Here is an 18,746-nt window from a genome sequence, read left to right as displayed (position 1 = left end):
CATTTACTTATAATGTGATCATTTTTTTTTAACACGAAACTCAACCTTTTCTTAATTTAATGAACGCATTTGTGTTCTTCAACTGAGTAGAAAATTAACAATCAAAATATATTCTATTTTATCAAAATATGTATCCCGCCAGGTCAGTTGTAGTTCAAACCCCTATTATCAAGACGTTAAATGGCATCAAACATCGATCTTGGCTTCCTTGTGCTCACAGATATAAGATTAATAACAGATTTAGATTTGCGGGGGGTGCCGCTTTGAACAGTATCTCAGTTATATCACGGCGAGTGAGCTTGATGTAGGGGGAAAACTCGAAGTGATACAGGTCTTAGACAGTTACAACTTTGATGAATTGAATCCCAGGATTACGTGTATGGTGCTGACAAATCAGTTATCATAATCCTAGCCAAACTGGGATTCGAACCTAGGATCTAAGATGGTGGCGCATAAAGGAGACAGCGAAATTGCGGCGGGTTCACCCAAGCCTCCGACTAAATGTAAATGTTGCTCAGATCCGCAGGCATAAAAAAGATAGCTTTTACACGGGGGTAAATCTGTGAAGTCATATGGTCCATGCATATCACGATAATTATTTAGGTTAGGGCTGTAAATCAACCAAGAACGTCTACTTGTCCGAAAAGTGATAACATATAGCAGTATCTCCCCCCCCCCCAAAAAAAAAAAAAAATAGTTAAAAAAATGAAATTGTAACAGCCCTAGGATACCTTTAACATTAACAAGACTTGCCCGGGCTGACGGCTTAGTGCTAATTTCCACCCTCATTATTATTAATTTTCAGTCATCAATAAATGTATATGCTCGAGTTACTTTTATGTTTGTGAGTATAATTTTGTAATAACGTGACACCGTTTATTCGGAACCCTAAATAAATTGTTACAGCTTCTAAAATATACGTTCCCCAAAGCTCTATATATAAGTGTTTACAAAAACTAAATCCCTTAATTGTTTCTCTGCAGTTTGTAGATTACCGGGGCTTACAGCGAAGGGCACCTCCCGTGAACTCGGCGTTATATTCAGTAGGGCCCTGCTATACTGACCACATTAAAGAGATTCGGTAGCATTGTGGGCATACCTTGCCTTGAAACATACATATGTTGTCTCTCAAGACAAGGTTAATATGGGACCCTTATCCAGAGAATAATCCTCGAAATGCCCTAGCTTATCCTACACTATTAAATACTTACATGATACTCTTATAGATGATCGGATGATCTGGGATTGTTGGGAATATCAGTTACGCGAAACGGGCTAACGGACGCTCTTTGTATATTTGGGTGGGACTGAGGCACTTACAATTTGTTTAAAAGACCAGATGAATTCAAATATTCCATTCCAGGGAAATAATTTGTAAGCCATGAATTATATAGTTGTATTTTCTGTAAAATGTTTGTGATACGTTAAAATTATTAGTATATACTTAAACAAGAGAGAGAGAGAGAGTATGCGCTCACTCGCACCGGCCTCTTGGTCCGTATGAATCCTTGTCCACAGCTATACCAGATTAGCCCCGAGTGTTGGTGCCTTGGTCTGACACTGCCATCCCAGTACTCATAGAATTCACCAATGTGGTTCCTCATTAAACCAACGTCTTGATAAAACTTGAAAAAATGTTCAATTCTTCCTGATAAACCCCCACCCACTATACGTATATGATGCAGCACTCTATATGCCTCGGGCAGTGGGATAGTCGAGTAGGCGGTGTATTCGGTTCTCACACGATAATGTCGGGTTCTATTCCCAATTTGTGGAAATGATCAAGTGAGTAAGTGTGTTTTCAATTCCGCGAGTCGTTTTTTTTTCTTCTTGTCGCCTTCATTTGGACCAGTTTTGATTATCGGATATTGGAGATCTTGGAGCTACTTCCGATCCTTTGTTTATCCCAAACTCCATCCCATCCCACCATTTACCCTTACAGCTTCAAACATAGTTTAAATATTATATGAATAGAAGCATTTTCGTTCTCTCTAAAAATGACCATTTCCCTCTATTATGTTGACACCGTGGTCCATGTTGCAGTTCTACAAGGTGGCGTTGGATGTGCTGCAGACAACGCAGAGAGGGGAGGTGGAGAGAGCGTACTCTGTCAACTCGGAAACCGAGCCAGCCACCCCTGCTCCCTTACTGAGGAACTCCAAAGACCACTCCTGCACCGTCTACCTGAACAACCCTCTCCACGAGAAAGACAGAACTGTTAGTTAGAAGCAAACCCCAGGCAGCAGCAAGATCATACTCAGGAGACCTCTCAAACAAAGTTTTAGCCTGATGCACCTTGACTTGCATCTTTTGCTCCGTGGCTTACATAGGTATAAGATGTACGTAAATAAACTACTCGAAAAGAAGTTAAGGACCAACCTTTTCTTTCATATTACTATCGTTAATCTGTCATGGCATCGGAATCGGGTGTTCCTTAACTTCTATTGAGTAGTATATCAGACCAACTGACTCATGCATACTTCAGTGTAGATATATTTACAACGGTATATCTGCTCTTTTGGATTGCTGAAACATTCTTAGGTATTGTCTAGAGTTACCTCCCTTGTCTCCCAGGATCCGCTGTTCCTGGGTTCGTATCTCAGATTTCCCAAGATTTTTAATGTTGGTTCGTAAGACTTTCTTTCCAAACTTAGCGTACACGACCTGATATAATTAACTTTGGGCTTTCCGTCGTTTGAAATACTAAAATACTGACTTTCTCAAACAAAACTGCATTCGAACTCATTTATCTGAAAGCTTAAAGAAGAGTAATGAAAGAGAAAACCGTAGATTGGGTACGGGTTAAGATGGTGCTGCCTGATCTCGGGATGACTGTACGAATTTTGATTAAATCTTGGCAAGGACAGCGAATGTCCTTCTATGTGTAAGGTGATGCCAAAGATTGTATTTATCTACTTTGTTAACACCACTGTGTGCATATTTCCATCACACTAATCCTAATCTGGAATAGGCAGCATTTTGTATCCATGGTAACGTCAGAATCTGTTTCTTTAAGAACTATTTATTATGATGCTTAGAATAGGGCTTCATGTACAGTGGGTAGTATACTGTTTCCAGTGTTTGCAAATATTAATGTAAATACGACAGCTGCACGCCCCCCGCTTGTTGTCTACAGTATGGTATATCTATGATTCATATCAGGGCCAATGAGCAAGACATGGGTTAAAGGAAGCGTATACATAATGCGATACCACGTGACCAAATGTTTCCCGGCTTTGGTCCAAGACTTCACATGTAGTGTGACAATGTGTATGTTTTGTATCTGTTTAGTTTCAAATAATCAAATTTAGGTACTAATTTGGGAGTTGTGTGCTCTAACAATAGACCAGCAGTTGTATAGAAGCGCTGACAATAGACCAGCAGTTGTATAGAAGCGCTGACAATAGACCAGCAGTTGTATAGAAGCGCTGACAATAGACCAGCAGATGTATAGAAGCGCTGACAATAGACCGGCAGATGTATAGAAGCGCTGACAATAGACCAGCAGTTGTATAGAAGTTGTATAGATTGGAAACTGTTTAGCTCTGACAATAGGTCGGAAGCTGTCCAGCAGCTCTGACAATCGATCGGAAGCTGTCCAGCAGCTCTGACACTAGCTCGGAAACTGTTCAGCAGCTCTGACAATCGATCGGAAGCTGTCCAGCAGCTCTGACAATCGATCGGAAACTGTTCAGCAGCTCTGACACTAGCTCGGAAACTGTTCAGCAGCTCTGACAATAAGTCGGAAACTGTTCAGCAGCTCTGACAATAGCTCGGAAACTGTTCAGCAGCTCTGACAATCGATCGGAAACTGTTCAGCAGCTCTGACACTAGCTCGGAAACTGTTCAGCAGCTCTGACAATAAGTCGGAAACTGTTCAGCAGCTCTGACAATCGATCGGAAGCTGTCCAGCAGCTCTGACAATCGATCGGAAACTGTTCAGCAGCTCTGGCAATAGGTCGGAAACTGTTCAGCAGCTCTGACAATCGATCGGAAACTGTTCAGCAGCTCTGACACTAGCTCGGAAACTGTTCGGCAGCTCTGACAATAAGTCGGAAACTGTTCAGCAGCTCTGACAATCGATCGGAAGCTGTCCAGCAGCTCTGACAATCGATCGGAAACTGTTCAGCAGCACCGACAATCGATCGGAAACTGTTCAGCAGCTCTGGCAATAGGTCGGAAACTGTTCAGCAGCACCGACAATCGATCGGAAACTGTTCAGCAGCTCAGGCAATAGGTCGGAAACTGTTCAGCAGCACCGACAATCGACCAGTAGCTGTAACTCTTACAACATAACAGAAGCTACATGTATATGTGCTTTGCCAATAAATCACACAAACGACCCGGGAAGCACATGTCAAACTTGTGATGATTTAGACATTAAATCATTAATGTGTATGCTCCATCGCCGATAATCCCTGTCATTATAGCTCCATTAAATATCGTGATATTATAATGGATTATATTGTATTCTTGGGGGACTGGGATTTTTGTTACAGACATTTTCGGTCTGCTTCAAAACATATCTTTTTCTCTGAAAGGAGACAAATTATTTACAATACATTTTCCCAGACCACTTAGCATGTACAGCGAACAGGTCTTTTTTTATTTAGAGAAAACCCTGAGGCAAAATTATGTTTTTTCTAGAACAAATAATTTTGGGGGAAAATAATCCCGGAGCCTCCTCAGATTATGAAGTGATCGGCCAGTAATTAGAATGGAGATATAATTCACAAGATAATCGAGGACGGGTACAGCCAACATGTATTTCTCTCATGTGATCACCACAGTGAACGTCATTGTTAAATTTAGTATTATTTGCAGTGTACTGTGCATATCACCAGCTGTTTATGCATTTGTGGCATATATTATTTTATTTGTAAACTGGGTTTTTTTAACAGTGAAACATATTTTTGTAAAATTGTTGTTTCAGTGCCTCTGCTCGGTATGTAGATATGACAGTATGTACAGGATGTAATAAAAACTTAAACCAACAACGGGCATTGTGTAATGTTTCGCCATTCATTAATTGATGATGAGGTGAGGTGAATTTGGGTTTAACCTCATAGCGATGTGCATGTACGCACGTGTCTGAGAGATACAGATCTGTCTAAACTAAACACGCCCTGATATAACTCGAATCTGGAACAGACAACCCAGTTATTAACACCATAAGCATCGATCCACGCAACTGGGATACGAGGACATGCATCAACCAAGTCAGCGAGTCTGACCATCCGATCCCGTTAGTCGCCTCTTACGACAAGCTTAGTCGCCCTTTACGGCAAGCATGGGTAGCTGAAGACCTGTTCTACCCCGGAGCTTCATGGGTGGTCTCTGTGTATGAGGTAACAGAAGGGTTTTAGGATGCTTTTAGAAATATTCTAGCCATTGTTCGCTGGAGGGTACAAAGAAACGTGTTCCCAGGGACACGAGCGTCAACTAGCCTGTATCAAGGCCCAGTTTCAACTCTTTCAAGCCTACTTCTCTGTGCTTTAATATTAGAGGACTATCGCACATATCGATAGTCCAATCAGAGTACATTTTACAAAATCAACAACCGGGTTCCGAAAACGTCGTCGCGGCGCTGAAACTCTTCCAAAAGAAGACAGCTATTTTCGAAGTCGTTCATTGTTTTCAGTTCTGCACTTTTATATACCGTATTTCCTCTATTAGACGCCGCGCCTCTAATAGAAGCCGGGTCAATTGTTCAGTGCCAAAAATAGATATCAATTGATACGGATATCTACGAGCACAAAATATTTCCATTTCGTGACGATTCGGGACATTCGTGGTCATAGTGAAATGGGGGGTATTAATAGAAGCCGGGCCTCTAATTGACGCCGGGTCAAAGGCTTGTCCGAAATAAATGGAAGCTCGGGCGTCTAATAGAGCAAATACGGTATGTCAGTGTAAATTTCAGTGACGGAGATACTTGATACTCTGTCGTCTGTATTTTTAAGAGGCATAATATTCCTGTCACTTAATCAAGACATACAATTGTTTTCTCAGAGAGGAAAACATGTTTTTGCAAGTCAGTATGTAAAACGTCAGTGCCAAATAACGAGTCTCGACTATCCCACGAAACAGATTCTGTTGGGTGTTAAAGGCAAAATAGAGGTGAACATTATATGAACTGATTTCTGAAAGTTAGTTATGACACCGGGTGTTCGCGAAAAGGGTAAGTATGTGCTGCCCTACCTGTAAAAAGCGAACCTTTTTAATGCTAGACCGGGGCACGGGTGGCCCAGTCTAAGGCGCCGCTATTCGCTGTGCAGAGTTGCGTCCCTTGGGCACGCCAGTACCTATGATTGAGGGTTCGCCCCGATTATGTTTCTAGGTTGTCAACACCATACCGTGCTCGTGGGTTTCACCGAAGTGGTAAACGTCTGAGACCTGAATCACTTCGGGCTTTCCTCCCACAGAAAGCTGACACACCGCGATATAACTGGAATAATGTTAAAAGCGGCGTTAAACCCAACTCACTCACTCACTAAAGCTTGACCATTATTCCAATTCAGCATTTCCTGGAGCAAATACATTATTTGTTCAGATATTGCTCAAAAGGTGTTCAAAAAAGAAAAATGTTTTTTTTATACCGATTGGAACCACTCTCTGTTCACTGCGCCTGAGTTCGAATTGGAACCTCCGATTCCAAAATTAACTGGGCTCCTGTCTACCTTCACGAGCTTGCGTCCAGTACCAAAAGTGGAACCAGTTCAAACCCAAAACAGGTACTTAATTAAAGGGGCACTGATCTAAAGCAATTCCCCGGGACTGGTTGTTGCCTTTGTTATTGTTTTTCCCCCGTGAGCACCCGGATGATATAGCAGAAACCTAGACTAGTTCGCGACCTGTGCTGCGCAATTCGTAAGCACATTTGTCACTTTTATTGGTAGTATAAGGGCGTATGGTCACATCTATCAACAAAATGAAATACAGTTTTGGAAATAATAAGGAAATGTAGGTATCTTTGTGGGTAGCATCGGTAATGGTGACGAACTTTTGATAAGTCACTTGCTTGGTAACTGTGCGATTTTCGTTTACACTATTTTGACTTGCAGCACAAAGTAAATATTTCTCCTGAGCATTGCTTATTTTATCGTGTTTATATTTTTTACAGTCAAAATGTGCCAAATTTTCACTTAGGAAATTTATTAAACGCCTGAATAGTCAGTTATTTTACAAATTGACTGAAAAATATGTCCATCTGTATTATTATGATAACGAATTCCAAAATTTTTATGTTTAATATCATCACCAAGAGACTGAAAATGTTACGATGAAAAGTACATTTCTATATTGTTTGGCTTCTAATCCTACATAATAATCTATTGTGATGTTTATAGGCCCTTTTGATCGTCTTAATCAGTTTTAGTCAATCTGTTAAAGAAATGGACAGATTTTTCAGTCAAAATGACTGAAATATTTACACATTTTATAAATTGCCTGAGAGAATTACATTTTACAAATTAACTGTCATATATACACGCATAAAAAGGAAAAGACTTGTGAAAACAACGTCTATCGCGCATTGAAGAATTTCCCAACCAAGACGTAGAGGAACAGGAATGAATCTGTCCAATGCTACAGCAAATGAAGGAAAACAAAATGCAAATATCATAATTACAACCTACCAAATTAATGTGTATAATTTTAGGCAGCTTCCTTGTTCGAGGAATGTATCCGTGAATATCCACACAAAGGAACAATATCCCACACGTCTGCAGCTGTACAAAGAAACTTATTCGATGTCGAGTGTCTCTGTAGCAATCAAATATTTTAAAATATATATATTATTTCGGGATATTATAACCCGTGTTCGTCGGTCCTACTATTTAACGTCCGGGGGCGTCCGGAAACGTCCGGGAGGTTTCATCAGACGTCCGGGAGTTTAAAAATACAGTGCAGTCAAGAAAACATGTCTTTCTCAGTTTGGTAAGATCGTGAGAATATAAACTGGCGTACGTGTTTGCCATGTGCTGCGGCCAGAAAATGGAAGTACAAGTAACCGGAAGTTTCTGGCCGCTGCAGAAAATTTAATGTTAAAAAATTTCGAACGGCTCTTTCACGTTTTAGATGTTCTTCTCACGACCTTTTAATAGAAACAGGGCGCTATGCAAACATTCCTCGTGAAGAAAGAATCTGTAATCTATGTAGTTTAAACTCAGTAGAAGATGAATTTCATTTTTTACTTGTATGTCCAGTGTATTTACACCTTAGAGAAAAATACCTGCAAGCTTATTATTACAGGTTCCCTAATATTATTAAATTTGTTACACTGCTGTCAAACACAAAAAGAAGTATCCATGTACATATATTATGCCTCTTTATACCGACAGAACCTTATGAAAGAATAATCTTAGCTGCTTGGTATTAGGAAACTATTGTGTATATACATTAAGTACACTTTTATAGATATTTGCCATTTGAATAAACTACAAACAAAAGAGTTAGAAATGGTATTAAACTATTAGGCTATCATATGATATTGTGGGACGTGATATTACAATTGGTTTAGTATAGTTATATGTATATGAAATGATATGATGTGACATGACATGATGTGATATGATATGATAAGTGTTGTGGTGTGATATGATACATGAGGGGATATGATGCAATATGTTCTGTGTATTATAGAAATTGGGTAAATACTGTGTTTTAGTTTACATATTATATGGCTTGCGGTCTTCCAGTGTTGAATAAATATTGATTGATTGATATGATATAAATTGGCATGGAATGACATGGCATTATATGGTATGATATGATAAGATATGATGGGACAAGCTATGAAATTGCTAATGTGTTGTATGATATGACATGTTGAAATGTGATAAAATATAGGTGTGATATATGGTACGATGGTATGTATGGTATGTTATGATATGATAATGGTATATGAAATAATACTATATAGTATGATCTTATAATAATGATACAATATGATATGATGTTATAGAATATGTTGTATGATATAACAAGTTGTGATATGGTAAAATAGAAATTATGAAATTACAGGGTATGGTATTGTACCGTATGTGTGAAATTATGTGACTGTGTTGAGATGCGATGTGGAATGACGTGAGGTGATTTGGTGAGATATGTACATAAATTGTATAAAATTGTATATTCTTCAAATTGTACTATAGGCCTGTGGCCTCTTCAGTACGTGAAATAAAGATTGAGTACCGGACGTTTTACACTCAGTGAACCATCTGGGGCCACGCATGAACTTTTGAAAACGTCTGTGTTTCAGTATTAGTTATGGAATAGTGTACAGAATATGACACTATGAAAGAACACTATTTTTGTTCCATAAGCAAATTTACATTGTATCCTTCAAAGCCTACGTTACGAATACCTCGTCAGTTCGAATAAAATAAAATCGTATTTGCTTCGCAGATTCACCATTTAAAAAGAATAGGGGTGTATGTAATTTTTTTCCAGCTATATGTTATTTTGTATAATTAATACAAGATCACAATTATATAGAATACACTTTATTAATTAGTATCATTCTCCCGGGCGCTCCTGGCATTGCCCGGACGCTCCCGGACGTTTCCGGACGCCCCTGGGCGTTATTTAGCAGGGCCGGTGTTCGTTTCTCAACTGATCACTTAGATTGTTTCAGCTGTTTCCCATAGGTGTCAAGTCTCAAAGGTCGGCGGAGAAAGCCCACGTGACAACTATTTTCATAACGTCCTCGGTTCCAAAAAAAATCCATTGAGTTAGATAACAATGAGCAATCAATCAATATTATTATCGCCTTAACCCTTTGAACAAAGTATGTTGTTTTTATATCGGCAATTCACGCCATGATAAGACCAATTGATATATGTTATGCAGAATGATAGTCTAGCTATTCCCCTAGCCGCAGTTGCTACTGCTATGTATAAAAGAAGAAAATTTCAACTTGCATTGTAAGTAGTGCACTTCTAATCCACAAGTATCTCACTAAACGATACTAGCATAATCTCTTTATGTAAAACTGAGCTATTTTTGATCTCTCGTGTCTCATAGGCCAACCGGCTGGGTGGTATATTATATATTTTGCCTTGTACTTTGAATGTATGTATTTTATACTGGGTGACACGCAAATAAAATATCTTATCTATCTTATCTATCTATCTATCTATGAGTGTATTCCCTTTGTTATAGTAAACCTAGACATGTAAACACTCACTTTTGACATATCCACTGTGCAAGATAACAGTGATTAATCAATCAATGTATTTTCTGTTAATCCTTTGATGACTAGGAACGATCTGTTGATTTACAAAAAACTGATCATTCATCTCTTGCTGGGCTCCCACGTGCATATTACATAACACACATTTCACCTCACTTGAAACCTGGATTTAGATTGAATAATTACCCCAGACACAATGCCAAATGGGAACCTTTGTCAGGTATTCTAAACGGTGCTACCACTAATTATACCTGTAATATATTCATTAACTGAGCATCAAGTGAATGACGACAAATACACACAAGTGTAGGGTTATACCAGAAAACGTGGATGACAACAAGAGAGTAGTAATCGTATTATCGACGTAATCCGAAATCCGAAAATGCTTTCACTGCATGGATACTCTTTTATTATTAAACTATAACAACCATATAACTATTTCCAAATGACGACATCCGATGAGCTCCTTTTTGTCTGTTTGTTTAGGCTGAAGAAATGAATTAACATGCGCCCCTTGTCGAAATCTTTATAGATCACGGTTAACCAATCAGTGTTCAAAAATGAGTAAAACAATAATTGCCTTCAAGTTTATTTAGCTGACCTTGCAGACGGTAGCCCAGTCTCTTGTCACGCTCAATTGCGTTGCATATCATCCGGGTACTTACGGGGGAAAAACAATAACAAAGGCAACCACCAGTCCCGGGGAATTGCTTTAGATCAGTGCCCCTTTAAGAACAAAGTTTTGTATGCCGACAACAACTCCAGCAGCCTTTATTTACAGAATATCAGACAGAAAGTGAGGTAACTGTGAAGTCGTGGCCATGTATTGTCAGTTTAGGCTGTATATACGATACGATCCTTGACTCTCGATCGATCCGTTGTACGTCCCCATTATGTCACTTGAAGATGACTTCCGGTTAACTTGATACGACGTCAATGTCACGTGATTGTCACGTGACAGTCGTGCACGGTACACCGAAACCCAAAGTTCGTTTGGTATGTCGATACTGAACACGATGTCATTGTCAATAAAACTGAATTCTGAAAGTAAAAAATGTGTTACTTTTAATCAACAAGTAAGTATCATACATTGCTTGCATCAGGAATACATCATTGAATGTATGAAAGAGCGCATATCGTCTTTGTGGTGTCTCCTACTAGAATATGTCACCTGCCTTCTCTTTACTACCGTTTGATTTGTTTGTTTGTTTATTATTTTTTTCAGTTGTTTACAGTGACATGTGTAACCTTCAGGTAGTAGCTGCAGCCTTCTAAAGAAAATCCAGACGTTTAGATACATTGAATACTGAAGCACTCATCACAGACCAAACACTTAGGCTTACAAATCATGCTCTATAAATTCTTTTTTTTTATCAAGAAGATCGAACCTTCAATTCTGCCGACCACATAACTGAATTGGTCATCCGGTGACTTTCCGTCGATGTTGAAAGAGAAAGTTGTCTCCCCTCCCGACAACAAGGTGGCGCTGACGTCGGTGTACGTGTAGAGCGGCGTCTTCGATTGGTTGGTGGTAACGAAGGCGATCTCACTACAGAAGGACAGTGAATAATACAGAATTTATGCAACACTTGAAATTTGTTTGTCTTACGTCGCAGTCATCAATATTCGGGGCGGTCGGGTAGCCTAGTGGTTAAAGCGTTCGCTCGTCACGCCGAAGACCCGGGTTCGATTCCCGACATGGGTACAATGTGTGAAGCCCATTTCTGGTGTCCCCCGCCGTGATATTGCTGGAATATTGCTAAAAGCGGCGTAAAACCATACTCAGTCAGTCAGTCAGTCATCAATATTCAGATTATATCACGGTGGCCTGTAAGTATTCGAATCTGGCCCTGACAAACCAGTGATCGATATTATGAGCAACGTTCCACGCGATGAGGGTACGATAACGTGCAATCAACCAAGATCAACAAACCTGACCACACTGTCCAATATAGTCGTCCTTTTGCGACGATCAAAAGAGTGCTGGGGGCCTGTTCTACCCCGAGTCCACACTGAGTGCAAGACGTCACCACTATTTGTAATCCACCCTTGAAGATCCGGGTTAGAGTAGGTCTTAAGCAACCCATGCCTGTCGTAAGAGGCGACTAATGGGATCAGGCTGGATGACTTTGCTGATGCATGTCATCGTATCCAAATGGTGTAGATCGATGCTCATGTTGTCAATCACTGGATTGTCTGATCCAGATTCGATTAATAACAGACCGCTGCCATACTGCTGAGTGCGGCGTTAAACAACAAACAAACAAAACAAAACCATTTGTAATCATTATCTAGACGGACTTACTTGTTTCGGATAAATATTTACCTCTTTCGCTGACCTGTAAAACAGATGATGTCTTGAACAGCTAACCTCTTCCATGACCTTGGGTCAAGGTCGTACACGTAAACGTAGGCTTGAACTTGATCTGACATCGGGATGCTTGTTACTCTCAATGGTGATACCGCTGAATGATAAGTGATAAAGGGACTCTTCTTAAAAGAAGTGGTTTTAATATTATCAATACAGGAATTATACTTAAGTAACTGTTTTGATAAGTGACATATTAAACCAAACTGCGACCGCAAAATATTATTTCAACCTAACAACACTGAACCAAATACTTACTGGCTGCCATTACTACTGTTTAAAGTGAGTGAGTGAGTGACGTGGGTTTAACGCCGCTTTTAACAGTATTCCAGTTACATCACGGCGTGTCAGCTTAATGTGGGAGGAAAGCCCTAAGTGATGCAGGTCTCAGACGTTTACCACTTCGGTGAAACCCACGAGCACGGGTATGGTGCTGACAAATCTAGAAACATAATCGGGGCGAACCTTGATTCGAACCCACAATCATAGGTGTCTGGCGTGCACAAGGGACGCAACTCTGCATAGCGAATCGCGGCGCATTAGACGACTGGGCCACCCGTGCCCCATCAGTCAATCATATAGTCTTAAACCACACATCAGTCATTCATTTAGTCCTAAACCACACATCAGTTAATCATTTATTCCTAAACCAGACATCAGTCAATCATTTAGTTCTAAACCACACATCAGTCATTCATTTAGTCCTAAACCACACATCAGTCACTCATTTAGTCCTAAACCACACATCAGTTAATCATTTAGTTCCAAACCACACATTAGTCATCCATTTAGTTCTAAACCATACATCAGTCAATCATTTAGTCCTAAACCACACGTCAGTCATTCATTTAGTTCTAACCACACATCAGTCATTCATTTATTCCTAAACCACACATCAGTCATTTATTTAGTTCTAAACCACACATCAGTCATTCATTTATTCCTAAACAACACATCAGTCATTCATTTAGTCCTAAAACACACATCAGTCATTTATTCAGTTCTAAACCCCACATCAGTCATTAATTTAGTCCTAAACCACAAATCAGTCATTCATTTAGTCCTAAACCACACATTAGTCATCCATTTAGTCCTAAACCACACACCAGTCATTCATTTAGTTCTAAACCACACATCAGTCATTCATTTAGTTCTAAACCACACATCAGTCATTTATTTAGTTCTAAACCACACATCAGTCAATCATTTAGTTCTAAACCACACATCAGTCATTCATTTAGTTCTAAGCCACACATCAGTCATTCATTTAGTTCTAAACCACACATCAGTCAATCATTTAGTCCTAAACCACACATCAGTCAATCATTTAGTTTTAAACCACACATCAGTCAATCATTTAGTCCTAAACCACACATCAGTCATTCATTTAGTCCTAAACCACACATCAGTCATTCGTTTAGTTCTAAACCACACATCAGTCAATCATTTATTCCTAAACCACACATCAGTCAATCATTTAGTCCTAAACCACGCTCCAGTCATTCACTTGATCATACACTTAGTGTGGACAGTACTTTGTTTGCTTGCTGGTCAAATCTTGTCGACTAACATACATTTCCGGCTTCCGTGAGGTCTGTTATTCTGCGTGTATCTCGACAAAATGCTACAAGAATGTATATGTGAACTTATCACTTAATACAGCCGACAAGTTCCCCTTCCGTCTGTGCACCTGTGAGCCAGCTGCTCGTTGACATATAGTAAACATTTCCAAATATGGAACATGGCATCTGTCAATCACGCATTTGTTGACTGTGGATTTTGTTCGTTATTCTAATCGGTGACATTGGTGGTTGCCAAAATACTGATAATAAATTTATATATTATTCGAAAGGCATACGTTACTTTGAGATACAAAAGTGATCCAAACCCTATCGAAGACACTAAATACCTTTATTCCAATGTAAACCTGTTTCAAAACACACGTTTCGCGTCGTGTTCATTGTAATATAAAGTTCAGTAGAATGGATATTTTAAGGGTATAAAATAGATTTGCTACTTTTATAGCGTAAATTTGAAACCCATGGGAAACACACCGGTTAGGTTGTATCTGTTGCCGTTGATGTACTTCTCATTTCCCAGCATCAAATTCCATGTGGCATGTGAAGCTGAGGATAGCGTTCCACCGGAAATGACGTCACTGATGAACGTATCTTCCATTTTGGGACCAAATGGAGGGGATGGCATACAATTAGTCAAGTTGATGACATACCGAAGAGGTGCACCCTGGGTAAAATCATCGAAGAAGTTTTCAGGGTCTACCGTTTTGCTGAAGACGGTGACAATGCTGTGAAATAGACTCGAAAAGAATCAAATGTATTCCTGAATATATGTGCAACAACAGTAGTAACTAGTAACGGCAGAGAAAAATCATATCACTGAGGTTATTTGAGAGTAGAGGTAGATATAGTATAAGCATAAGTAGTACCCTGAGACAATACGTAGTAGTGGTAGTAGTAGTAGTAGTAGTAGTAGTAGTAGTAGTAGCAGTACTACTAGTAGTAGTAGTATTAGTAGTAGTAGTAGTAGTAGTAGTAGTAGTCGTAGTAGTAGTAGTTGTAGTACCCCAGTGGTGATTCCGGGTCATTCGTGACCAACTCGTCTCATTCTGGGAATAAACCTTGTTGTAGGTTACGGAAATAAACGAGTGGTGACGAATGATGCTGGCTGTAAGATGGATCGGTTGGTCAGACTCGGTGACATCGCACTCCGGAAGGTGGATCATTGCTGACAATATCAATCATCACTGGTCCAGACTCGATTATTTAAAGGCCGCTATGACATAACTAGAATATTGCTGAGTGCGGCGGAAACCCCCAAAATAAAAAAAGTGTCCCTAGAACGAATCTGTGCTTGTTGTAGAGGCAGTTGTACCGTTGCTGTGGCAGAATGGTCTGAAGATTCCGGCAGAAATCGGGCGGTTTCTTATTTTCACAAGTCACTCCAGACTGTTAGGTACGCAATCGGTATTTTTTCATAGATTCTGCTTATATATGACTAACCTACATATACACGTGTATATATGTATAATCTTGATATACAGCAACGAGGATTAAATATAGTTTTGGATAATAGGTCATGCCGACATATACCAACACGTCGTGTCAAGAAGACGAACTGACAAATACATGTAAGTTTCAAGTAAATCCATATATAGTTAACTTACCATATTGAGAAAATGAACGCAGATCTCACGTCCGCCATTTTGCTGGACAAACACTGCTAAGGGGGCGTATCATGGTAGTAAATGTTTATAAATCCACGTTTTCACGCTTTGCACACAATATGTGAAAAATATAGTGTTTACACACGGGAATGTTTTTTTCACGGATTTAGTCGGATAATCGAGACAGGTTTTCTCCTGCGATGACGTTTTATTTTCTTAAAAATATATATAGGTATGTCAGTAATTTTTGTATATGTCAACATTATCAACATTATTAAGTTGCATTTTGAATCTGTATTACTAAGGATAGCCAGGGTTGACTTGTAGGTATGTACTTCTTTTGTATATTCATTTTGTTTTAGTTGTATGTTGATGACTCTGACTATTAGATGAAAGTGGGTGAGAAGTGAGGGGTTTAACGTCGCGTCTAGGATTATTACACTTATTTACCGACGTGCATACGGCATACGTGCTCTGTGTGTGTGTGTGTGTGTGTGTGTGTGTGTGTGCGCTTGCACTAGTCCGGACTAATGCCAACCATGCCGCAGTTTAACATAAATACCCCACTCAGAAACAGTATACTGACTCCGAGCTGACCAGTCCTTATTTTAGCCCCTTAATGCCGAGCGCCAGACAGGGTAACAACAAAGACCATCTTTTAACCCCGGACCTTCCACTCTCTGGGCGGACGCTCTACGACGAGACCACGGAGGCGGACTATTAGATGCAGGTACTAGAATCTGAACGGAAACGTCCCATTGGTTGAATATAATCACCCACAATGATCAATACATTAGCTGACAGGAAAACAGACAGACCGTTTATTCAGTATAAAGCCACTGGCTCGAAATACGATCATACAAAAGTTTCCTTGCATTACCATTATTTCAATATATTAACTCTCAAATTATTACAATCTCATTTAAATCCGATCTTAGTTGTCGCTACCGCTAAACAGAGATCTGAGGACATCCTATTTGGGGTCACGTCAGAACGACCTTTCATCCGACCAATCAGAGCGTCGCTTACCAGATCATGAAAGTGACAGTCGGAATGTGATTTCTCATCATGCAGCCTCGAAAACTTTATAACGGGGTATTCCGAACGATAGTTACGGGCTTAACGACTGAATCTATACAATCTAGATCATATATTTGCCATTCGAGAATGTTCTTTTGTTCAGGTTTCAAATTTTTAAGCGAGAATTTGTCAAAATAGGTTTCGAAGCGTAGTCGCCAATTTGAAATTAGTGCCGTAAAGCACGAGAAAGCTGCCTTCTGATTGGCTAATGTCGACTTCTTGTCAGTAATTCCATTGGTCGGTCAGAGTTTGCGAAAGGGCGGTCTGACGTGACCCGTAATGGGATGTCCTCAGATCTTTGTTTAGCGGCAGCGAGAACTAAGATCTGATTTTAATGAGATTGCAAATTATTATTTCCTCATTTTTTAACACTTTACGATGGAATTTTAAAGCTCTGAGCCTGACGACGATGGACTACATTGATGGAGTTAGTTACAAACTGTTTTTCAACGTAATCCCTTCCGAGATCCACACATTTCTGTCAATGATGCTGGAGTGCCTGGATCCCCCTGGGGTAGAAGGCTCCCTCCTGGGCTGTACGTAGTCTTCAATCGCAGAAATCGCGCCATCTTCATTGTATAATGCTTGTCAAACAGCTATTCCTCTCCTGAAAAGAGGTGGAAATATGACAGTGCCAAATCTTGTGACTATGGAGGATGTTCAATGAGTTCAAAGCCACACTCTTGCATTGCAGCCATGGCGACAATAGACTCGCGCACAGGTACATCGTCCTGGTGGAACAACACCCCTGTAGTGAGTTTTCCATGACATATCGCCTTGATATTCTCACGCAGTTGCCCAAACAGACCTTTCGGGAGGTAGACTACCAATAGGATTCCTTTGGAATCCCAGAAACCCGAAACCACCACTTTCCTAGCTGATGGAAGAGGCGTTGGATATTTCCACTGGTCGTTGTTTAGTCTCTGACTTGGAGTGGTGAACTCAAGTCTCGTCCATGGTGACAAATCGCTCAACACAATCAGCTGGGATCTGCTCAAAACGACGTAAATCAGCACGACACGTGCACATAATGAACCTGGAGCGTTTCGGATCTGGAGTCCGAAGCTTTGGAACCAAGCGTGCTGAAACATTGTCTAAGTGAGTGAGTGAGTTGGGTTTAACGCCGCTTTTAACAGTATTCCTGTTATATCACGGCGTGTCAGCTTAATGTGGCAGGAAAGCCCGAAGTGATGCAGGTCTCAGACGTTTACCACTTCGGTGAAACCCACGAGCACGGTATGGTGCTGACAAACCTAGAAACATAATCGGGGCGAACTGGGATTTGAACCCACAATCATAGGTTTCTGGCGTGCCCAAGGGACGCAACTCTGCACAGCGAATCACGGCACCTTAGACGACTGGGACACCCGTGCCCCCGTAACATTGTCTAAACCCAGTTCATTCCTCAGAATGTTCTCAACTGTATTTGCTATGTGACGTGTTATAAGTCGTCCATTCTCAATAATAGTCTCATGTGTTTTATCAACATTGTATTTTGTTTTGGCAGAGAGATTCTTTTTTTCACAGCTTCAAAGCATAAATATCTTTTCACGCTTCTTCTGGGACCATGAATTTTTTTCGATGCAATCCCTTATTGGTGACAGTTGAAAGCCTTCGTAGTTCAGAACTTTTCAGCATTCCTTCGTATAGTTTATTTTACCCTGTAAAGGTTTAACGGTCAACCCCACAGACTAATCAGTCTCTTTTATCTTCCGAAAAAAATAATATAACAATTCCGACTGACTTCAGTAAGTTTGCAAAGTGTTATGTGCATTAGGGTACCTTATGTTGTTGGCACGGTATTTTTTACTTTTCATTGAGGTGTAGACTTCCCAAACAAGTAAAACATGAAAGTATTCTTCAATGGGTTTTTATCACGTAATCTACAGTAAGGAAAAATAAGTTGAAAATTGTCTTAC

General features: G+C 40.0%; 2 protein-coding genes across 2 annotated transcripts in view; one reads left to right on the top strand and one right to left on the bottom strand.

Moving 5' to 3' along the window:
- LOC124135584 (phospholipid phosphatase 1-like) overlaps window positions 1-4,997 on the top strand; it is a 29,620-nt gene extending 24,623 nt beyond the window's left edge. The window contains exon 6 of the mRNA XM_046500956.2: window positions 2,044-4,997. Within this exon, the coding sequence (XP_046356912.1) occupies window positions 2,044-2,226 (183 nt within the window). The 3' untranslated portion in view covers window positions 2,227-4,997. The remainder of the gene's footprint in view (window positions 1-2,043) is intronic.
- Window positions 4,998-10,942: 5,945 nt separating this feature from the next.
- Window positions 10,943-15,797, bottom strand: LOC124135661. The gene is made up of 5 exons (XM_046501104.2): window positions 15,748-15,797; window positions 14,618-14,868; window positions 12,522-12,660; window positions 11,584-11,744; window positions 10,943-11,236 (listed from the first exon to the last, which is right to left on the bottom strand). Exons 1-5 carry the CDS (start codon window positions 15,783-15,785, stop codon window positions 11,025-11,027), a joined length of 801 nt encoding a protein of 266 aa, XP_046357060.1. The 5' UTR covers window positions 15,786-15,797; the 3' UTR covers window positions 10,943-11,024.
- Window positions 15,798-18,746: the final 2,949 nt, after the last annotated feature.

The sequence above is a fragment of the Haliotis rufescens genome, unplaced genomic scaffold, assembly GCF_023055435.1.
Source record: "Haliotis rufescens isolate VD_foot unplaced genomic scaffold, xgHalRufe1.0.p SCAF_2, whole genome shotgun sequence".
NCBI classification, from domain to species: Eukaryota; Metazoa; Mollusca; class Gastropoda; order Lepetellida; family Haliotidae; genus Haliotis; species Haliotis rufescens.
This window is presented reverse-complemented; position numbering and strand designations above follow the sequence as displayed.